This window comes from Hibiscus syriacus, unplaced genomic scaffold, assembly GCF_006381635.1.
Source record: "Hibiscus syriacus cultivar Baekdansim isolate YM2019G1 unplaced genomic scaffold, ASM638163v2 tig00110257_pilon, whole genome shotgun sequence".
NCBI classification, from domain to species: Eukaryota; Viridiplantae; Streptophyta; class Magnoliopsida; order Malvales; family Malvaceae; genus Hibiscus; species Hibiscus syriacus.
This window is the reverse complement of record NW_024062648.1, coordinates 386404-411552: the sequence shown is the minus strand read 5'-3', so window position 1 is coordinate 411552 and position 25149 is coordinate 386404. Positions and strand designations below refer to the sequence as shown.

At 31.6% G+C, this 25149-nt stretch overlaps 2 protein-coding genes and 1 pseudogene across 2 annotated transcripts; 2 read left to right on the top strand and 1 right to left on the bottom strand.

Moving 5' to 3' along the window:
- Positions 1–3895: 3895 nt before the first annotated feature.
- LOC120115048 lies at positions 3896–6536 on the bottom strand (annotated as a pseudogene).
- A 5569-nt stretch (positions 6537–12105) lies between these two features.
- LOC120114934 (monothiol glutaredoxin-S2-like) lies at positions 12106–12685 on the top strand. The gene has a single exon (XM_039135704.1). The coding sequence runs from the start codon at positions 12189–12191 to the stop codon at positions 12495–12497; it is 309 nt and encodes a 102-aa protein (XP_038991635.1). The 5' UTR covers positions 12106–12188; the 3' UTR covers positions 12498–12685.
- A 10209-nt stretch (positions 12686–22894) lies between these two features.
- On the top strand, positions 22895–23843 carry LOC120115047 (ethylene-responsive transcription factor ERF086-like). The gene has a single exon (XM_039135817.1). The coding sequence runs from the start codon at positions 22935–22937 to the stop codon at positions 23841–23843; it is 909 nt and encodes a 302-aa protein (XP_038991748.1). The 5' UTR covers positions 22895–22934.
- Positions 23844–25149: the final 1306 nt, after the last annotated feature.

Genomic DNA, 25149 nt, shown 5'->3' with positions numbered 1-25149 from the left:
CAAATATTATTTGCTGCCACTAGGATTTCACCACTATTACGATAATTTTCCATTATATATATAGGTTACTTTCCATGGTTCAGTGCTAGAATTAGGTTTTGCATCAAATTTGGCTGCATTCATAACTCATTGATACAACTGTATTGATTATAATATATGGTAGTAACCAGTAATTAGTAATGTATGAATTATAATGTCACAAAACCCCACCCCCCACACCACGTTTCCCCAAAGTACATGACAACCACGAGGGTAAAAAACTATACATATCCTCTAATAGGGTTGCATATAATTCGGATTTCAATCCGATCCGGATCGGTTTTTATCCGATCCGGTTTTTTCCCATAGAAAAAAAACCGGTTTATAAAATAACCGGTTCGGTTTCTAACCGGTTTGGAGGGCCGGATATCCTAACCGGTGTAACCGATTTCGGTTTTAAAAAAACTGGTTTTTTTAAAAATCCGGTTATAAAAAAACCGATTTTAATATTCCAGATTGCTCATAGGGAACCGATTCCCCCCCAAGGGGGTACCGATTCTTCACTGAATGGTTTGGCTCCGAGATTTCCAGAATGCTCGGAGGGAACCGATTCCCCCATAGGGGAACCGATTCCCCCATAGGGGGTACCGATTCTCCCCTATTCAACGGTCGAAATATTTGAATTTTACACTTAGGGAACCTATTCCCTATGAGAGGGTATCGATTCCCCCACGCTCTAAGCATTTTTATTAAATATTTTCACACTTAAACGGCTATATTATCTTCATTAATTATCATTAACGTTCAGAAGTGATTCAAGGTGTATTTAAGCAAGCTTAGAAGTCATTGATCAAAGACAAGAAACATCAAGCAACTAGAATCAAGAGAGAATCAAAGAGAAAGCATCAAACCTCAAGTTCGATAAATTCAAATACTTAATTGAAATACTTAATTAACTCAACATAATTGAAATACTTAAATACTTCCAAGTTTGATAAATTCAAATACTTAAAAACTTCCAAGTTCGATAAATTCAAATACTTAAAAACTTCAAGTTCGATAATTGAAACAAAGTTTACGATAATTGAAATAAAGTTATAAAATAAACTACATTGCCATCTCTTCTTCATCATCTTCGCCTTCTTCGTTTGGAGGGGATATTCCAAGTTCGACTTCTTCAATGTGTAAGTTTGCTTCCAAATCGGCATCAATTGCATCTTCTAGGGTGGTGATATGTTGCTTACGAGCCGCTCCATCCAAATAATCCTTTAAACAAATGCATACTTCCACCGACTCGGGACTTAGTCTTGATCTCCGTTGTGATATAACCCTGCCACTAACAGAAAAAGCGGATTCCGAAGCTACCGTAGAAGCTTGGACGGTTAGTAAATCACGGGCCATGGCGGCTAGAATCGGAAATTGTGCTTCCTTTTCTTTCCACCAAGCCAAAATATCCAAACTTTCAAACTCTTCAAATGTCATTTTTGATAGAAAATCGCATGACATGTAATTTCCCAACTCGCTACTTGGGGTGGTAGTACGTGATCGTTTGGATTGGGAATTTATAAGAGTGTTAAAAAGATTCAAATTTATGTTACTTGGACGTCTACTAGATGATTCCGCATTCATTCTCATTTGATCGTGTATTACACTACTTGATCCGTATTTAGTTAAATAAATTGCAAACATATCTCGAAAACATTTGTTAAAATAATTTATTTGGTTTTGGACAAAGTTGGGTTCATCATCGGTTAGATTAAAAGCAAACGCAATTTGTTCAATTAGTGTTTCAACCCCACCAACATTTAACGTTGGGTTTAAAGCGGCGGCACAAGTAAAAATGGGGGGAATCTCCTTAAAATATTTTAAAAGTTTTTCCTTCATTGCAAAGCCAATTTCTTGAAAAACTTCGGTTTCAAATTCAAAGTCATTTAGTCGGATAGCCAACAAAAATATTTGATTAAGAACCAACGGGCTAGTAGGGTAATAAACACCGGATAAAAAAGTTGTTGCATTTTTAAAAACCTCAAGCAAATCGGTTATTTTGGCTATAGTTTCCCAACTCGAATCCGGATAAATGTCTGGGACATGACCCCTCTCGAAAAGCCGATCGTGAAATGTTTGCAATGTTTCCCTTTGCCTTAAGGCAGTATGCATCATCATCCAAGTTGAGTTCCAACGAGTTGGACAATCCAAATTAGGACCCAAAGCTTTTTTATTAACAGATTTACAAAATCGTTTATAATCATTTAGTCTTTTGTTGTTGTTACAAAGAATCGATTTTATCATTGTTTTAAATTCTAATCTAATTGGCTCAATAACCTCCAAACCGGCTTGCACGGATAAATTAATTATGTGTGCAACGCAACGGGTATGAAAAAACGCACCGTCTAAAATCGGTGAAAGTAATATTTTCAATCTTGGAACCGCGTTTGTATTATTCGATGCATTATCAAAGGATATAGAAAAAACTTTATTTTCTAATTTATAAAGACAAATTACCCGTTTTAAAAGTGTAAATAAATTAGCACCGGTATGCGGCTCACCGAATAATTCAAACGCGATTGTTCTTTTCATCATTTGCTAATTATCTTGATCTAACCAATGTGACGTAACGGCTAAAAAAGAATTTCCGGTATTATGAGGAGAACTCCAAACGTCACATGTAAGCGACACACCATAACGGTGTTCTTGGAATCCTAAAATCATTTTTTCCCTCGCCGTACGCCACATTTTTATAGCATCTCTTCTAAGGGTAGTACGACTTACTTGAGTATAACGTGGTTGCATTAGTTGTTGAATTGTTGTCGTGAAATCTTCATCATCAAAGTGGTCGAACGGCAATGCTTTTGTAATCACGAACTTTGTAAACGCTTCTCGTAATTTTTCGTTGTCGTAAACAAAAACACCACCTTGCGGTGTAAGATTCGATTGACTAGGATCCGATCTTGAGCGAAGTGCCTTGCATGATTTTGTTAAATGGTTCTTCAACGTTGTGTTTCCTTCCGATGCAAGAAACTTTAGACAAAGTTTACAACGCGCCCTCCTCGAGCCATTTGACATCTCACATAAATCGTAGTGATCCCAAATATCTTTGTTTCGAGTGTGTTCGATCACTCTCACGACTTCAAGGTTTCCCCCGACGGAAGATTCAGCAGTGTTACTCATGATGAATAAAAAATTACAAAACTAAGATTTGAGAGATGTTTAAGTGTTGTGTAATAAGATTTGAGAAAGTTGTAATCAACCAAATACATCCCCAACCTATTTATACATGTTTAGGATGGTAAAATAGTAATTTTTTAAAGAAAAAAACGGTCAAAAACGGTCACAAACGGCTATATTAACGGCTAGTTTTTTAAACCCATACCGGTTTTTTTTTCGGATAAAAACCGGTTTTTTAACCGGTTTTTTTCAAACCGGTTTTTTATCCGGTTAAAAAACCGGTCTGGGTTTTTTTCTCCAAACCGGTTAAAATAACCGGTTTAAAAAAATCCGATCCGGTTAAAAAAAAACCGATTTTTCCCAAATCCGGTTTCGGATATTTTTTTCGCAAAATCGGATATTCGGATTTTTTGTGCACCCCTATCCTCTAACATGAATCTCATAAAAAAATATATAGGGCCCAAGATGCAGCATCAGTTCACCTGCAAAGGCGCCTGGAATCGATCAACTGCTCCTTGATCCCTTCTTTCACTTCGTTTCTTCCTTCAATCATATGATCGAAGCATTGAGTTTCGGACTCGACTACAACGATGAATTATACAGAGCCAAAATTTGATGCATCCCGTGTGGAAATGGAGACTGCAACGAAGGATGTTGTACCTTAAATGGCCTATTTTCGGTTGACGACCCTCTTAAGATGATACAACGTCTTCAATTCGAATGAATAATGGCATGGATTGTTTTTTTTCAAGGCAGCATCAGTCATTCGTACTATCGAAGCTACTAGTTGCATTTGCCCGTTTTCTCTCCCTCCAATTCTCACCCCATACTTTAGCCTCCGCAACAGCACGTTCTCTATCGAGACCATGATTATGCAAAGCTTCCCTTGCTCTTGCACCATTCAGAGGGCTGTCTCTATGAGATTCCTGTTGTTCCGAATCATCCAAACCCCATTTCTTCCCCGATCCTCCACCAGTCCTCAGTCCCCTAGCAGGATTCCTCTTCCCGTAACTCGGAGAATTTTTATGAGTGGATGGAGACCATGTCCACGTTCGTCCAGGCTTTCCAGTCCTCCTTCCATACTCCTTCGATCATCCTTGTGTCTTGGTGTTGATGGACCACCTCGGTTGTTTTGATTACTGGACAAATTCGGGTCATACGTTTGTGAGGCTAGATATGTTAGGGCCGTCACAACATCGCCAATTAGAGGCCTTGTAGCAGCTTGTTCCTGCAAGAGCTTGGTATAATCCTCTCATCGGATAACGACCTTGCAGTAGCAGATTAGCCATTTTCGGAAACTTCCTATGATCTTTGAAAAGTGGCCGTGCCTACATACCCCCATTTTCACAAAAACAAGAATTCGTTTCAAGTCAAAACAGTAATAAACGAAACAAAACAGTCATTCTGCAAAAGAATAAACTTTGGAACAAATCTCTTCATGTTCAGAATCCTGGCAAGCTAGAAGAGAAAAGATCCTTACCCATGCAACAAGATTCTGTTCTCCAGTAGCTCACATAGTATCAATGGCTTTACGCCCTGTGATAAGCTCGAGAAAGACCACTCCAAAACTATAGACATCAGATTTTAGAGTGAGCTGGCCAGTCATTGCATATTCCGGAGCACAATAACCGTAAGTGCCCATCACACTTGTGGACACATGGGTTTTGTCACCAACAGGACTCAGTTTCGCAAGCCCGAAATCCGATAATTTAGGGTGATAGCCCTCGTCAAGTAGAATATTGGATGATTTTAAGTCCCTGTATATAACAAGGGGGTTAGCTTTATCATGCAAGTATTCCAATTCCTTGGCTGCACCAGCTGCAATCTTCATTCTTGTATTCCAGTCCAGAGGTTCCTTGTCCGGTTGAAGATCTGAAAACAAATATAAAACAAGGTAATCAATAATCATCAAGGTCCGCAAAAGTGTGATTCTCAAGTATAACCGGATATCATGATAATGAATTTAGTGCAAAATAAGTCACTAAAAAGAGAACACCTCGATATCGAGTGTAACCTTCCGAACATGACTATAACTGAAAAACTGGCATCCTTACTGTGTAAATGATCCTCCAATGACCCTAAAAGCATAAACTCATAGACAAGGAACCGTTGATCTCCATCGGCACAATAACCAATCAAGTTAACGAGGTTTGGGTGGTGTAATAGGCTAAGCATTAGAACTTCAACGAGAAATTCTCTATTTCCCTGAAGGCCATTCCTATCGAGCTGTTTAACAACACCTACCTGCAAACACAAAACAGTTGCTAAAGAATATACTGAACTACACAATTTACATTCTTTACACACATTATCAAATGCACAATAAAAGCTGTAATTCTACACATTGAGCATTTTTAACGTGCTTAAAACACACAGTCGTCGGCATTTATATTAAGCATCCGTATCGGACCTGTCCTGTACTCTCTAAGTGGCCCTTGTAAACATGTCCAAAACCCCCTTCTTCCAGAAGACATTCTGGCCTAAGGTTCTTTGTGGAAGTAGCAAGCTCTCAAAAGGTAAAGGTCCTTTAGGAACTGTGGGTTCCTTTTTTGAATCAGATGTACCGAGTTTTTGATTTATCGGTTCGGAGAAGTTAGTCAGATACATTGGACAAGATGAAACGAGGAAGATAGATAACCATTACACTTAACAAGGGCAAAAACAAAAGCTATAAAACTATAAATTCACGGCTTCGACACTGCATTGTACATTCTAAGTGAAAGAAGACAACAGTTCAGGCAAAGCTTAAGCTTTTAGCCCTTTATTCGACGATATTCGATATCTTTCGTAGGAACATCCTGAATTCACACTTAAACTGCAATTACTAGCATCTATTATATGTTGGCTTAACAATTTATCAATGAATGTACAAGAAATTACAATAAAATGAGAACATTTATGTTTCTAAAATCGAGAGCAGATATCGAAAATGAATCACTAAGTAGTTTATCAACAAATAAATCACTAGCTACAATTCATCAAAGAGCAACAACACTCGGATTCATAAGAAAGATAAATTGATAAACCATTAAAATCAATCAAACACCTGGAAAAAAAACCATGAATGTATCAGATAAAACTAGCACAATATGCTAACAACTGCCAATCATCAAAGAACTTGCAAACAAAACCAAGATAAGCACAGAATTTAACATGCCTCAGCTGATCAAAAACCAACAATTTTAACCAAAACAATAATATAGAAGAGTAAAATTCGGGTGAAAAATGAATATATTTACCTGAGTTAAGTCTATTAACATGATGGGATTTTCCAATTGAGGCATCTTTAGTTGAATCCTTCTTGCTTAGCTCTTTCTCACCGGCTCACTGCCCCAACCATTATTGATTTCTTCCTTGTTTGATGATCCAAAACAATGAAAACAGCCACCCATAATCAAACACCAAAAGAATCAAACAAAACCCAGAATTAAAAACCTAAACTTTAAAGAAGAATCTTCAAACCTTCACAAAATTTTCACACACAAAAGCTTATCTGTAAATTTCCTCGTATAGACAATATTTTTACCAAATCTTCTCTCTTTTCACTTCTCTCTCTATGATTTAAACAGCCCATTTAAGACAAAAGATTGAGACCCAAGTGGTCGATCAACAAATCGAATACAAAAGAAACTTATGTAATCTAGAGAAACTAACGAAGAAAAGGGGCTGGAAAAAGCATTTTACGTTAAGAGATTCGGTAAAATTAGCTTCGCATACTTTCTTTTTCAAAACTATTTTCCCAAAATTTATGAAATTTACTATTTATCACACTTGATACGCAAAAATTAGAAAAGCTTATAAATTAGTATAATCAATAATCGAATGTCGGGTGAAGTATACATCCCCTGAAAATTTTAAATTATCATATAATTTAATTTTTTATATTTTTATTGATAAATATTTTTATCCCTAAAATTTTAAAAATCCGTCATCTAACATAAAATATTATATTTGTCTTTAAATATATTTATAATTATTTGTAAAATAAAGTATATTAATGGTCGTTAAATTATATTAGAATAATATTCCCAGCTATTAAAACTTTATAAGTTATAAAATGATTTTCAAATTTATCAAACTCTTGTAAAATAATAGGTGTATGTTATAAAATATGGATATATTTCATAAAACTAAGTATTATTTATAATAATTTGATAAATTTAATGATTATTATATAATAATTTGATATAAATAAATGATCATTTGTAAATATTTAAAAAGTTTAATAATTTTTTTAAAAATTTTAAAATTTCATCGATAAAAAAATATTTTAACATGATTTAAAGATCATTTAAATATTTTATGTTTGTTTTTAGGATAAAGTACATAAATGTCCCTTCACTATATGATATTGCTTTATTAAGTTGTCTGGCTATAGAGAATTGTTTTGTTGATTCCATTGACTATTTAAACTTACAAAAGGTCACATGACTATTCATAATGTTCCAAACTCGTTATTTCTTGTTAAAAATTTAAGGACAATGTGAATTGTATGTTAACATGCTGACTGAGATATGATAAAATTTGATCTCATAATCTTAAACGACTATCATATCTCAGTTAGTATGTTAATGTCCAACTCAAATGATTGTTAACTTTTAACGGAAAATGACAAGTTTAGAGCATAATGAATAATCGAGTGATCATTTGGTAACTTTTAATAGTCGAGAGATTCAATAGTAACTCTATGTAATTAAGAGTTTATTTTGTAATTTTTAATAGTCAAGAGACTTAATAAAGTAGTATCATATAGTCAAGGGACTATTTGTATATTTTACCCTTATTTTTAATAAAAGAAAGTGTGGTCCCACTAGAGATGATGTGCTTCGGCACCTGTGGTGGACATTCTAAGAAAAATGAATTTTTTTATATTTTAATTTTAAAGATAATTTATTAGACCAAATTAGGTGGGCTTTGACCCTAATAATTTGGAATATTTGCATTGAACTCTTCATTTTTTGAAAACTGTAAAGTGGCCTCCAAAATTTTAATAAATTATAATGTAGTCCCACAACTTTGGAAAATTTTGTTAGAGCCCTAATATTTTTGAAAAATCTCATCAAAACCTTCAAAATTTAAAAAAAAAATTAAGTAGACCCCCAACTATTTTGTAAAATCCATCCATATCCAAAAATGTGCTAATAAATTTGATATTATAATAATCGTATTATAAAAAGTAATCTTACATTCCATAAATCATATATCCTCTATAAATTTTTAAAATGTTGTATTTCAATTTTAGGAAAATAATTATAGGATAAAATGGAATCAATTTCATCACTTCTTAGACAAAGTGAATATTTGCAAATCTACCTTTTTCTGAAAGGAAAAAAAAAAAGAGGAGAATACAAGCATGCTATGCCATCTTTTAAAAGCTAAGTTATTACTTCTCTCTCTCTCTCTCTCTCTCTCTATATATATATATATATATATATATATATATATATATAAACCTAATTTGAATAAATTTTGATATTAATAATTTTGTTTTTTTACTCATAGTTTTTCCTTTAAGATTTTCTACATACAATGTTCTTATTTTATTATATATATTATATTGTGTGTAATTTGGATTGTCACTGTCTCTGTATAGTATAACAAAGTGCAAATCGAAAACTCAGAGTTCTTATAAACACCGCTGGCCACCGGGACCGATGGGTTGTACACCAACCTCCTCAGATCACACTCCATTTCCTTGCGTCTTCGTCGAGCTCGTAGATCTGCTGGCTCAACCCTTGCTCGTAGAACAATCTCTTGATTGCATGTCACATGCAACACGAGCTTTGAGAGAGATGGGTCGTGACGGATCTAGAAATATTTTTGAGAGTGGGCACGCTACATTAATAACACAAAATTTTCGTACGGAATAGACACAATCAATAAATTAAATAACATTGAATAAAATTCAGATTTCAAGATCAACGTGTAACCATGAAAATTACGTAAGGGAAAGAAAAAGAGGAAAAGGAAATGAAAAAAGTGACGATTCCATTGTGATATTTGGATTAATCGATGCCACGGCACCATTGATTTGATAGTATTTTCAAATTTATGTGGCTTTTTTTCATAGAATCTTGCAAAACCCTAAAATTAGTGTAACCATAAAATTAAATTTAAATAATTTAATTCATTTATTTTAGTGGTCAACTGTCCAATGCCCTTTCTCTAGTGAAAAAAAAATCAAATATGTAATTAATTCAAATTGAATTAGATTATTTAAAATTAATTTTATGGTTATACTAATTTCGTCTTATTAGTTTAAAGTTTTATAATTTTTAAATGATTAAATTATAGTTTTATCTTTTTAGGATTATTATTAATTTTTTTATTATAAGGTAGTATATGTTAAAAAAATTGACAACAAATGTAGATATCATGTAAACATAATTACTCAAAATCGAGACCTATTAAGGTCGTTCAATAAATTCTTATCTAAATATGATATTAAACAATAATTTTAAAATAACATTATTTTAAAATAAACAATAATAAAATAATAATGATTTATTATTATCAAACCTTTTACGCCGGAACAAATAAACAATTTACGTCGGCAATAGTAATGAGACATAAGTTTCAACTCAAAATTCCCACCAATGATTTATACATATAGGCATGCATGGCTTATCACTAATCTAATATTTATTTATATTTAGGGTAAATTGTAACCAATATGATTGAACTTTAGATGGTTTATCGTTTATACCATTGAACTTTTAGCTGCTCCAATTATAGCATCAAATTTTAGTTTTTGTTTTAATTATTCACTGGGTCGTTAAATTCTAACGACGTGATAACGTGATGGGTCTGTCTGTCAATGTGATGACATTGATAGAACAATGTCATTTTGGCATGACTATTGATGTCTAAAATAACGTCGTTTTATGTATTGAACTTTAGAGGTGTATCGATGTTATCACTAAACCTTTAAAAGGTTCAGTGTTAGGCACTAAACTTTTTTTTACCGTCGTTGGTTGTCAAATAATGCCCATTACCAGTCATATTTCGTAGTGAGATCAGTATCAAAATGTTTACATTTCACTTCTCTTTCTTCTCATATGATTAGTTTTCCACGAAACCACTCAAAATTAGCAAAATCTATTTAAAGGCTTCACGTGCTAATACGCTGATCTCCTCTGATGGTCGTCCAAATGAGTATAATTTTAAGGTGTGTTGTTCGTCTTCTTGAAATAATGATTCTTACTATTGGAATTTTTTGACGAAACACCACAAACCCCTTAAATCTAAGAAATCCCTCAACCCCTAAAAATGTTGATTTTTTATTATTTAATTTCATCGAATTTGAGCGAATTTCATGAAAAAACAATCTTAGAAATAAAAAGAGAAGTAAAATGTGAACGTTTTTGTACTAATCTTATCGTGAAAGATGACAAGTGATGAGCAGTGATTAGTTGTCGGTGGCGGCTGGAAAAGTGCAGTGCCAAAAAGTAAATTGTTTAAAAGTTTAGTGGCAAAATCAATATACCCCTAAAGTTTAGTACCTAAAATAATATTATCATTTTATTCATCAATAATAGCCCCAAAACAATGTCGTTTTGTCCATGTCATTACATCATTTGGATTTTAACAACCTAATCGCATAATTGAAGTCAGAACCAAAATTTAGTGTTATAATTGGATCAACTAAATGCCCAATGATTTAAATGATACATTATCTAAAGTCAATGATATATGATATAGTTTAACCTTATATTTATATGTATCAATCAGTATATACAAGGACAAACACATGATTTTATATTATAAATATAAAATTTTAAAAACTTATACTAAAAATTTAGGAAATATAACATTAAATTATTAATAAAAATATAAAAAATCTAAATTATATAATAATTTAAAATTTTTAAATATATAACTACTCCCAATACCTCTCGGTCCATCCTTTTGTATGTGTACATAAATGACCCTAAAAAATGGCTCTTGGCATTGCCATTGACCCTAAAAAAACCAGAAATATTATTTTCATAATAAATATCTGTAATACTTTTTTTTTCATCTCTCTTTCACATAGCTTTATGTTTTGTTTTTAAATGGGAATATATACCATTTCCTTTGATTATAACAAACAACAAAGGAAAGGTCCCAATTGGATAAATCCTCTATTGCTTTCTCCAGCATAGCAAGATGCCCTTCACGATAACTATTCCCAAATCATTCATACATTATTACATCACCACACAAAAATCTATCCACCATCCAATAGTGATCTTCAAATACTCATATCTAATGCAACTTCGTAGCATAACAAGTAATGTAAATTTGAAGTCACGCTTGATAGATTTTTAAAATGGTTGATGGGAATAAATGGATTAAGATTTAAGACGGATAATGGCGGTTCATTCCTTTTAGTTTCGACGGAGAGTCGGAGAGTTGAAGTTGATTGGAAATCAATCGTTGGTCGGTATTTAAGTGACCTAACTCCATGAAGAGGTAGAGCAGAGAAAAGTTATGGTGAGATGGTTTCATCACGTTGATCATGCGCAAGAAATTTTATAAAAGTCTTCAGTGCGTGTAGATGTAAGGTCGCTGTAAGGTCATAATAACTGTCTGTAACCCTAAAACAGTAAACCCTAAACATTAAACCTTCCCCAGTAAACATGATTTCGTCCCTGTACGTGAAGTCACCTAAACTAGTTCATGCAAACCTTATCCGGTTATGCCCCAAATTAAAAGGAATGATGATGTCCTACCCGTACAAAGGACATATCACTTTTAATTTCCGTATGCAATGAAAAGAGAGAGAGATTCGAGATCATGCAATTTCGTTTTCTATTGGAATGGTGCTATGCCCTTTGATCGTTTTCATGCATGATCTAAGAGAGAAAAACAGTGGAATTCGAAACCGACCCTAATATCTAATCGAACATTCTTTCACTTTCAACCACTCAACCAAACGCCACATTTTCCCCTATATAAATCATTCCCAGTTGGCACCACCACCACCAACAAGAACAAAGTCCATCACTTAAAACCCTATCTTCTTTTTCGTTTCGGTGCGTTGTTGTTCGATATCGTAATCGATGGAGAAGGTGATGAAGTTGGCATCGGAGAGGCCGGTGGTGATCTTCAGCAAGAGTTCGTGTTGCATGTGTCATACGATCAAGACCCTTTTCTACGAATTTGGAGCCAGCCCCGCTGTCTACGAGCTCGACGAGATGCCTAGAGGACGTGAGCTTGAACAAGGTCTTCTGAGACTCGGTTGCAGCCCTTCGGTCCCGGCCGTGTTTATCGGTGGAGATCTCGTCGGCGGAGCCAACGAGGTCATGAGCCTTCATCTTAACCGATCCTTGGTCCCGATGCTCAGACGAGTCGGAGCCCTTTGGGTTTAATCCGAGAAAACCTTACTAACTTGCTTGTCGAGGCAGTAATAAAGTATGTGATGAGATATAATATGGTCACATTAGGGTTTAAGCTCTAATTAACTGTAGAATGTATGGAAAGACCGTTGTTTATACGGCCTTTACCGATGAACGGGATGCTTTTTTGGTAATAAAATTTTCGAGTAACGTTAATATTTCTCTATGTTTCATATACGTTCGAATAATTATAGATAAGATTAAATCATTACAAATATAATCATATTAGAAGTTTTAAAAATATGTAATAATAGTAAAAGAAAGCTCACACTTGATATAGTTACAAATATTTAAATTTTATGAATGCAACTATGCAAGTCTTTATTTTATTCAAGAAAATATATTCTACTCGTATATAGATACGTACTTCGGTACTTGACATATAATAAGACATCAATACGTGTACTTCCGTATCCCAACGTATTACTTCCCATATATACGATGCTATGCATGACAAATAATGGAATATGATACGATGTTATGATTTTTTCTAATAATTTAGGGTGATTATAAGATAGTATCTGTTTATAATAGTTTTTAGTCATCCATCTTTAGCTCAGGGTGGGTGTATACCCTGAAATTCAAATTTTCTTCGGTTAATTAGTCATTTCATCGGTTTTGTCCATCTCAAAATCTTATTTGTACTCATTTCATACGAAAATTTGTTCAGTCTAAAAATATTTTTTAGATATGTTATTACCTGCATATACACAACTGTTTGAATTCATAATCTCTAAAAGGACTAATATACTTTTTAACCACTACGAATACTTGATAGATTCGATAAGATGCTGTGGTTGTGGAAGAGATTGTGAAAAATGCTTTGGGACATAAAGTATTCTTGGAGAACCTTTTATAGAGGTTTGTGACTTGGAAGCCAAGAATCATGTGCCAGTTGGGGTTCTTTTATGGGATAATGAGTACACTGCAAGTTTAGCAAAGACGTGGGTATGGGTTTATTTTGGCCCATTAGGCATTCGGGTTTTTTATTTAACTCATTAGGGCACCCGAGTTATTATTTTGGGATTTACTATATTTTCTACGGTATTCATGAAATTTATCACATCGATGTGAAGTGTTTTAATAAAAAAAAATTATTCAAAGTCGTCACTTCAAGGTGACGAGTTCTAATAAAATTTAATTTTTTATTAAAATTTATCACATCGAGGTAAAAAGATTGAATTAAGAAATATTTTTACTAGAACTCGTCATCTCAATGTAATGAGTTCCATGCACTATAAAAAATATCGTAGATCCCAAAATAAAAGTGTATGTGTCCTATTATGCAAAAAAAAAAAAATCGGGCTGCCCTATTGGGCCAAAAAGACCTGTGGGTAAGGATATGAGGTGCAGCCTGTAGAAATTTAGGCCTTGGGCCTACGGATGTGATTTTTGGGCTTGGGGAATTTGGTTTGGGCCTACTGGCCTAACTCGGACGGAATTCGGTGTTAACGGTGGAAACATTTTACTTGTGTCGAATTTCAATGCGATGATGTGATCATGTTTGGTGAACGTTTGGTTCATGTAATCTAAGATTACAAGGCGTAATTTTAAATTTTAGTATAAGATTACAGTGTTTGATCTATATACGTTATAAGTAGGTTGTAATATAAGATTTTGTACAAGACATAATATAATGTGTAATCTCATAACATCTTATTTCATCCATTACCTAAGATTACGAGTGTATTCTTAAACTTTTCGTTCAATTTACCCTTTGTTTTTATTATTTTAAATAATTTTTTATTGAGAATTTATTTTCTCCCATAGAATTTTATAAGTTTAAGTTCGCCGTATTGAAATTTTATAAGTTCATGTTCGCCCCCTAGCATAAGTTCATGTTCGCCCCCTAGCATAAAATTATGCGTCCTTATATATATGAAAATACCTTAAATACTTGAAGAATGAATGCTTATGACAATCAATTAAGATTGTTCTTTAATTAACTCTATGTTTTAAATATGAAAGTGATAAAAGATGGAGGAGTGAACTATGAATTAAACCTTTAGTTTTTGTTCCATATAAATCCCACGTACAAACAATAGAAAGTGTTTTGGTGCACCCGTGTTTTCTGACAAAAGGAAAATTGTCACCTTAAGTCCCCCAGCTTTGACCATTATAATAAAAATTCCTTTTTAGCTTTGTTTTAGTCTCAAATTTTAATCCATTACGCCCAATCTTAGCCCACTAAATTTAATTAAGCCCACTAAATTTTAGTCTCAAATTTTGAGTGATTACAATTTTTTTTATCTAAGTTAATTTAATAGGCATTATCTTGCATTTCTTAAAATATATTAAAATTTTTAATTATAGAATTTATCTTTTTTAAGGAATGGATTTTAAAAACCAATTTCATTTGTCAAAATTTTAAAAGTTCTTACTTGAGTGTTTTTATATATATATATATATGATCATCGTACATAATGTAAAACTCTTTTAGTTTTACAAATGTTTAGGACCATTGAGTGAGTGAAAACAGATGATTGAGATTAAAAGTAGAAAATGTGAAGATATTTACTAGGAAAAAACAACGAGTCAATATTAACCATTTATTTTCACTCATTCAACGATCCTAAAGTTGTGTAAAACTAAAGAATTTTACATTGTGTAAGTAGATCATAACCCATATATATGACTCGTTCATATTGTGTAAAACTTATTAGTTATACATCTTTTTAATATTGTTAGATAATAGAAAATGTACTTTTTAAGATCAAATCGGATTAAATTGATGTCATTGGTACTTTTTATTCTTTTTATACTTTTTATTATTATTTTGAATGATTATAAGATAATATTTATTTGAAAGATTTTTAATTGTTTAGAAATGAACACTCAAAAACCTATGCAGACGACATGCTCGAACTCATGATGACCTCTAAAAATAACAACCATTCATTTAACAATTGAGGTCGTTTGATTCGTACTATTTTTTTATAACTTGCAAATAAAAGAACTAAAATTCACTTATTAAAAATCAAACTAATATTAAAATATAATATATATATATATATATATATATATATTTCTTTATCACTTGTCTATATTGTTTAATAAAGTTTTAAAAATAATTTTAACATTAAATATTTTTTACATGCATATTTTTTTGAACTCTCAGAGTGGTTTTGGTAGTTTTTTTTATTATTATTAATAATTAGAGTTCAAACAATGTAATCTATATAATATATAAAATTTTAAAATCTTAAGTCCTACGGAAGACATTTCATAATTCGGAGGTCTCCTACGGAAGCTGCTCTCAACCTGACGTTAAGGGCAGCTACTATCCTACCTCCCCCTTACCCCATTACATATGGGAATAAGGGTCAACTAACTAATAAATATCAAAATTTGAGAATCTCAAATGACCTTATTTATTGTTAATTGATTTGTAAGTACAATTGTTAAACCTACATATAACCATCCCATCATCACCTAAGCTAGAGAGCATGGAAAATTGCTTGGTTCATTTAGGCACTAAAATAATCCAAAGCAATATGATTTTGCAATAGTGGAAGGTCACAAGTGTTTATGTGTAGACTGCTTGACTAGCCAAAAGGATACCTAAAAGTATTAAATATATTTCTCACCAATAACACCTTAAAATTTGATTTGAATGTTTTCTTGAATTTAGGTGAATATAAAATAATATATTTTTTGTAAAATAATATAAATTATTAAATAAAAAATATATTTACTTTAGAATAATAAAAATATATTAAACATACCATATCAGGTATATCATTCAATATTTATTGTATTATTTATTATTTAGTAAGTAATTATATTCATATAATATTTTTCAAACAAATTACTGTATTTGTATAATATATTTTTAATGTACTGAAAATGATAATATATTTTATAAAAATGGTTTTCTTATACTTTGAGGTCAAAATCCAAAAAGTTCCAAGGAAGAAACTTTCATCTTTTCCCCTAAATTCCGGATTGCCTTTAACACTTGGAAAATAAAGGGTTTTTCTTTTGGGAAATGTGCATTATTCTCAATTTGACCCCTAATAAATCCCAAGTGGCCAACCCCATCCTCAAATTATAAATATATTTTTAAAAAACTTATATCCTGACATAAAATTATGTGTTTGTCCATGTTTGATGATATTCAAATTCAAAAACTGAATTAAAAGAAACTATCGAATTCGATAGTTTAATGTTGTTGTGTTTTAAAAAAATATTTATTTGCAAGTGGTATGTTTTTTGAGAGGCTTAATTCTTTGGTCCAACCATAAAGATACTTCACTAAATGATCACTTAATTGAAGTGTTTCTCGATGGACTTAATTGCAAAAACCCAAAAATAAAATACTAAAAAAACTAATAATTTAAAATGGAGAGAAACTTCATATTTTATGCTTTTGTATTTTGGCCTACATGTGATCAAATATTATGATCCCATGTTCTAAATGGGGCATTGATCTACTAAATATAATAATAAAATGAAAACAAATCCCACATTTTTATGTTTCTTTCAAATTCTTAGTGGAAGAGTCAAGGGTCATAGATCTTAATTCCATTAATATATTTTATTAAAAATATTTGTGAATTAAAAATTAAAAGCTTAATTTTATTGAAGACAATTATTTAATATATTATTTATCCAAAAAATTATTTAATATATTAGTAGTGATTTTTTCTTTCATAACGCGTTTTAATTCTTTTTAATTATTGACAATATAAATATACTCTGCAGATATAATTATCCAAACTCAAAATTTTAAAGGAAAACAACATTTCTTTTAACCATTGAAGTCGCTCAATAAATTCTCTATTAATTAATATTTAAATAAATAAATTATGTCTGCCCTCAATAATATAATTCATTCCGAATTTGACCTCAATAATTTTCACATCCAAAATATAGATATACTCTGTTTTGACTTAAAATTTTAACAAAACTCCTAAAAGTATTATATAAAAAATGTATTATTATTATTAATTTAGTAAATTTATCAAAATGGGATGGGATATAATTTACCTAAATTGACCCTACAAATTTTGACATAAATTACTATCACACGTCTTAAAATCTGAATTTAAAAAGTATATGATTTTATTAAATAAATTAAATCAAATCAAAATCTAGTAGTTTTTAACTTTTTATTTCTCTTGCCTTATAATATTATAAATCTATCAAATTGATTAGGGGTAAATTTAATAGGACAGGGGAATAATACTATAATTTGATAGTAATGCTATAAATTGACCCTTGAACTTGAAAAAAAATAATTTAGTATATCTATTACGTTATCAGCCATATTATTAACTACTGTGGACTATAACGTCAATATCATAATAGTCAACGACGAAAATTATTGGTTAAAAAGAAATATTAAATTATTTTTTTTAAATTCGAAGATCACATTAAATATAAAAAAATAAGAGTCACATTAATTTTTTTTTTTTAAAATACATGGACCTTAGATATCCTTCTACTATAATAATAATAATAATAGTACAACTTGATGACGTGTCATTCCCTTCTCCCTATGTCGGTCCATAATTTAATTAGGTTAGACTATAATTATATGACAAGTGACAAAGCATATATTGTAGAATTGGGGAGATGCCAAAAAAAGAAGAAAAAACGAGTTGACATATTTGATCATGATTAGTCCTTTTTACCATTCCCAATGCATCTACACATGTGAAACATTACTATATTTTAACAATTTCTCTGTTGGAACGGTTAAATCAATTCTTTTTTTATGCTCACTTATATATAGAGATATGAACATGGTTTTTAGAATCGGATCGGTTAGTGAATTGGTCATGTTATCGGTTTATTAGTTCAATCGGTTGAATTGATTTGACCGGTCGAAAGAATCGGACGACATCATAATTATTTAAAAAAGTAAATAAAAATATAAAAAATATTTAATAAAAAATAATTTTTTATATTACAAGTCATATTTAAAGCAAGTCATAACATATATAAATTAAAAACCATAAAATCAAGTGAAACAAAATGATTCAAATTAACTACAACATAATATTTAAGGTAAAACATATTAAATAATAAATATAATTATATAACTATAATTAAAAAATAAATTTGGGGCTAAAAAAATCATAACAAAATGATATTGTTTGATTTAATTTTTTTTAAAACAATCTCACATGGCTAAAAAACATAGAAGAACATCCCAAAAGTCTAAAGAGTAAAAATATGAGAACAAAACAATCTCACATTGCTAAGAAACATAGAAGAGCATCACAACTAACTTCTATAAATAATAGAGGTAATTTGACATTCAAAATCATGGAGTCTTTTGGTGAGCATTGAGTGAACTATTCTTTCACTTCAATCAAGCTCGAATTTTAGGCTTCAATCGAGCTTCTAATTTTTTTTTTGAGTTCAAGCCTTTTCGAGTTCAAGTTTCAATATTATATTTCAAGTTCGAGTTGAACTTGATAATTTTTAGCTCGTGAGTTTGAGTCGAGTTGAGCTTACTTTTAAAGTTTTCAAGTTCGAGTCGAGCTCAGCAATACACGAGTTCGACTTGGCTTGTTTAACAAACGACATCGTTTGGTTTAATTTTTTAAAAAAAAAAAAAATTGGCGGTTTTTTTTTCTGGGTTTTTTTCGGTTTTCAGCATGTCCGGTTCGAACGGTCCAGCGGTTCCGGTAGGTTCACTAGTAGCGGTTCAACTGGTGTAGATTTAACCGAACTAGGCAACGGTTCCCGGTTGAATCGGTCGGTCTGGTCCGATTTTCAAAACACTGGATAGGAATGAGATTTGAACTGATCTAATTGGGTTAGGTTTTTTTTAAAAAAATCGGGTTCGGGTCGGGTCAGATCGAATTTTTTCAATGTGATGTTCGGGTCGGGTTAGTTTGAGTTTAGGGTGAAAAATATTCGATCCGACCCAAAAAATATATAATTTTACTTATATATTTAGGAATAATTAAAATAATACCCTTATATATATATATTCAACTAAGTCATTGTTTTTATTGAATAAAATTAATATTTTATTATTATTTCGGGTTGGGTCGAATTTTTAAGTTATATATCAGATCATGTGAAATATGGTTTTGGTCGGGTCAGGTCGGATCTCGGGTGAATGATTTCTTGTTCTCGGGTCGAGTGGACCAAAAACCCAACCCATGTCCATCCCTACTTATATATACACACACTAGAAAAGATATGTCAATATTAGATAAATTTTTTAAATTTTAAATATTTTTGAGATTATTAAATGAATAAAAATGAATAAGTTATGAGAAAAATATAAAAATTATATTTAAATTATAAATTTTAATCTTAGACATTAAATTTAATTAATTTAGTAATCTTAAAAATATGTAATATTTAAAAAATCTACACTATATATATATATATATATTACTTTTATTTGGACCATTCTTAATCCAAACTTACTTTCTTTAAGCCTTTAATTTGATTATCCTTTGGAGCACGGGCATGAGATATGGATCGGGTTTTGATTTGACTCGATTTAATTGGTTGAATATTTAAAAAAATTGGGTTCGGGTTAAGTTAAATTCTTTTGAAAAAATTTAGGTTTAGGTCAAATCATGTTAGTTTTTTAAAGTAGAAATTCAGGTCGGATCGAGTTTAGATTTAGGATGAAAAATATCCGACTCAACTCAAAAAATAATATAATTTTATCTTATATATTTAGGGATAACTGCAAGAATGCCATCTTTATATTATTATTATTTTCAATTAGATCGTTATTTTATTGAATAAAATTAATAATATTTCATAAATATATTTATTTTGGATAGGGTTGGGTTGGGTTCAGGTTTTATTTAAAAAATCCGGGTCGAGTTTCGGGTCGAGTGAAGTCACTCTAAACTTAAGTCGGATTTGAGTGGAAGAAGTTTATTTTTCGAATCGAATTGAGTAGACCGAAAATCTGACCCGACCCGACCCATATCCATTCCTATTTTGGACTAACATTTGTTTTCCTTTTTCCCCTTTTCTTGTTCTTGCTTTTGGAGAAAGGAGAGACAAAAAAGAGTGAAAGTCCCCTATATTTCTCTTGACCAACTTTTGCTGAATTTGAGTTAAAAAGACAACATGGAAAAGGATAGTCCTCAAGGAGCTCAAAAAATACCCACCATCTTTATCAATCCCTTCTCTTCGATTTCACCTTCCCAATTTATATTAAAATCATTGAAGTTTTTTTATTTCAATTTTCGATAATTATATAAATCTCGATTATATCTTAGAATTGAAATAAATTAAACTTCTAAACATGACCACGAAACTCCTTCATTGCTGTTATTTTCATCTAAATTTTACATGAAAGGATATCAAACTTATTTTCCTATATGGAGGGACTATTTGTGATATTTTAGAAATTTTTTGACAAAGGAACATATTCAAACACATTTATGGACTATTGAAATGATATTCTTCAATGTCACGTACGATAAAAGTGTATTCATAAGACGTGATTGATTATATGTACATTTATCTAGTGTGACATTTTATGAAATGTTATTCCGATAAATAATTAACAATATACTATATTTCGACTATCAACACAATTCTTTTACCTTAAAAGCCAAGTGGTCAACTTCTAGGATCATCAAAATTTTGTTTTATCACAAGATATTGAATTTTTTTAAGACTATATGATCAGGGCTAACCCTGGGCCGAGGCAGGAGGGGTGCCCGCCCATGACCCATAATATTTTTCATATTGCCTATTAATTTAGAACTACAAGATTTTGCATAACTAGGTTTCTTTTATTTTGCCCCGGGCCAAAAAATAAAAGAAAATAAATAGAAATTCATTTCTTTTATTTTACCCCAGGCCAAAAAATAAAGAACATAAATAGAAATCCATTTCTTTTATTTTACCCCGGGCCAAAAAATACCTAGAGTCGACCCTGTATACGATGACAGGTAAAAACAAAACAAGGAGGGTTTGGACTTAAAGGGGCCATATGGTGGAGAGAACCTTTGTCTTTTGCACTTTGTTTGTGGAATTGTTTCCATCATTAAGGACAATGATACCATTACAATAATATATTTTTGATGTATTTTATGCTTAGTGATTAGAGATAATATCAACCACTCCCATTGGGAACAGGCAAACAAAGAACTTGCAGGTTGCTTACTTGATTAATTTTGCTTAATATGTGGATTTGCATACAAGTTATAAGTATAAAAAAAATTAAGAAGGATTCGATTTAGATAAATTTGTTATTTCCTCCATAAATTATATCTTTGTGATTACTTTTTCACATATTTCTGATGTTATTTCTTGTACGGGAAGTCTCGTAATTTTTAGAGTTTCTTTAAGATATCTCAAGATTCACCCAGATATAATATCGTGTTATTATCTTTTGATTATTTTGGGTAAATATAAGGTAGTATCCAGAGATGAAACATTGTGAAGACTAGTAGGGCCATGACCCCCTAATTTGAAAAATTAAAATTTTGACCCTTACAATTTTAAAAAAATTAATTTGGCCCCACAAAATTTTTAAGAATTCAGATTAAGCTTTTAAATTTTTTAATGTTCTTAATTAAATTCCTCTCATAATTTTTAAAAACTCTCCTTAAGCCTCTTAAAATTTCAAAAAAATTAGTTAGTTCTCATTTTTTTTTTGAAAAAAAATGTAAATTGAATCATTCAATCTTTTTGAAAAAAAATTAATTTTAACCTCTAAAGTTTTTAAAGTTTTAAGTTACCCCCAAACTATGTCACCAAGTTCCACCACTGGTAGTATCAATTCGAAAGACTCAATTATTTGATAATAAATGCTCAAACACCAATTTAGATGTCGTGCTAAACTTAGAACTTCAAGAAAAAATAACAAATCACTTAACCACTAAGATCAAATATAGTCGTTTGGTTGGTGCTACTAAAGTAGGTATTAACTTACCAATGAGGGTTGGTTCAAGTGGTAAGCAGTTTGATATCGTTTAAGTAATGCCTCATGTTCGAGTCTTTGTATATGCAAAAAATCTCTGTTGTGAGACTCACCCACCAATACCAAGTGTGCGACCTAGATCAGTCCAAATTAGTAAAAGTAAAACCTTGAAACTGAGAAATAAGAAGTAGGTATTAACTTTTCCAATTCGGGTAGATTAATAGGGTTTATAATTCGCACGTGACTTGATCATATGGGTTATTATTCTTTTTCCCTTGATAATAAACTAACCCTAATAGCTTAAGTTGATCTGATGTCATATTTGCATCATTAATACCATTAAATCAAATTAGAATTATATTTCTTTATAATTTTACATGTATTTAGTTTATTATTCGAGTCGGTCGAATTAATTCGAATTCAAAATACTCTCTTTAAAAAGACTCCCCAACACTTACATTCATTCAAAACCAAGCCATCTATATCTCTTCCCCTAAACCTCTCCCATTGCTGCATTGTCTCCAAAGCTCCATTAACATATAGTGATGTCAACTTCAAAGACCATAGAAAACCCTTTTAGATATGAGCCCATCGTTCATACACAAGCCGGTTTCGCTTTGCTTCAAAGGAACCTATCCCCACCGCAGCCCGGTGAGAGGCGAGGGAGACGGAAACAGGCCGAACCGGGACGGTTCCTCGGCGTCCGGAGGCGGCCTTGGGGCCGTTATGCTGCCGAGATTAGGGACCCCACGACGAAAGAACGGCATTGGCTCGGCACGTTCGACACTGCTCAAGAAGCAGCCCTTGCTTATGACCGGGCTGCCATTTGCATCAAAGGGGCTCAAGCGAGGACCAACTTCGTTTATTCGGACAACTCTTGTTTTCAACTTGTGTCCCCCTTTGATCGGTTTCTTACAGGCTTCCAAAATCAACAACAACAACAAAAACAACCGGTTATCAATCATGTTGTTAACAATGGAACTATATTACCGATCAAACCTAATCAAAATGATCCATCATCATCAATTTCATCATCATGTGGTTCATCAGCTGATGATAATGGATTCTTTTTCTCTACTGATACTAACTCAGGTTACTTGTCGTCCATTGTTCCTAGTAGCTGTTTGAATCCGACGACGACTACGACGAATCAAACAAGCTCCCATGTTCCTTCTATCCAACAAAACATCCATGAAAACCAATCATGTTCTGGTAATAGCTTTGTTCTTCCTATAGATGTTACAAGCCTTGAGTTTCCTGGTTTTGGTGATGTGATGAGCTTTGATGATCAACAACCATGGGAGCTCTCGGATATCGTAAATCCGCCATTGATTGATGAAGAAGGTTGCATGGAAGCTTTTTATCCTTACAATGACAACCCCGTGATTCTGCAACAACCTTCTTCAATGTCTCCTTTAGACGATGTTTTCGACTCTGGGTATTCGCTTTTCTGAGTTTATTTTACTTCAGTTTCTTAGAATCTTAAAGCGAACATGAAAAATAATATAAAAAACAGTTTTTTTCCTGTTACTTTGATTTCTGAACACGATCCATTGATAAAAGCTTGTCGCGTTGTTTTCGAATTAGAGAGCAAATTACTATTAACTCCATGTTTGTCTCTCTTTTGCGGCTATTTGTTCTACTTTTTATCAGCAAATTAAGGCCTAAGCCCTTTACATGTAAAAGCATCTTACAAAAGGATCTTTCAAGATTGATTCATTGATCACCATTAATGTTCATTGCTTTAACCTTAATTATTACTTTATGTCTTGTGATTTAATGGTTTTAAAAACATCATCACCGTGTCGGATTGTTACATTGTCTTTTTTATAAGTATAAATTACACGTTTAATGTCTAAACTATCAGTTGTGCTTCGTTTTAATATTTAAACTTTCAATTTTTTTAAAAATCATACTTAAAGATTAATTTTTGTTTCAGTTTAGTACCTGTTCAAAATTTAATGTTAAGTTTTGAAAAAATTGAAAGTTTAAGTACTAAAACGGATCAAAATTTGAAAGTTCAGGTACTAAACGCGTTAAGTTTTTAATGGCGAGGTACTAAAATGAAACAAAAACTAAACGTTAGGTATGATTTTGATAAAAAAAATGGATGCATTTAGTACCTAAACTATCAACTTTTGTCTGTTTTAGTTCCTAAACTTTCAATTTTTTTCAAAAGCATACATAAAAGTTTAGTTTTTGTTTCAGTTGAGTACTCTTCAAAATTTAACGTTAAGTTTTGATTATTTTTTTTAAGTTTATGTACTAAAACGGATCAAAATTGATAGTTTAAGTACCAAACGCGTTACATTTTTAACAACAAGATACTAAAATGAAATAAAAACTAAATGTTAGGTATGATTTAATTTTTTTATTTAAAAAATTTAGATACTAAAACGAATCAAAACTGATAGTTTAAATATTAAATACGTAGTTTACCCTTTTATTATTGCTCTGTTTTCGAAAGCATTTGGGACACATTACCAGCACTACAGCTAAAAAGATTTTCAAAATCTACCAAAAAAAAAAAGAAACAGACAACTATAAAACAAAGACTGTCAAAAGCATTTCTGCGCGTGTGTGTGTGTTAGTACAAAAACAGCCTAACATCTCATATTGCACATGAACATATGAGATTTAAGTACTTTTGGTAATGGGTAGACAAAGAAGATCTTAACAGGAAAGTGGAGACAACCCATGTTTCTTTGTTTTTACTTGTTTCTTCCTATTTAGGTAGACAGACAAAAGCTCAACTGCAGG

Coding starts and splice junctions, on each gene's coding strand:
- LOC120114934 (XM_039135704.1), top strand. CDS start 12,189: ATGGAGAAGGTGATGAAGTTGGCATCGGAGAGGCCGGTGGTGATCTTC.
- LOC120115047 (XM_039135817.1), top strand. CDS start 22,935: ATGTCAACTTCAAAGACCATAGAAAACCCTTTTAGATATGAGCCCATC.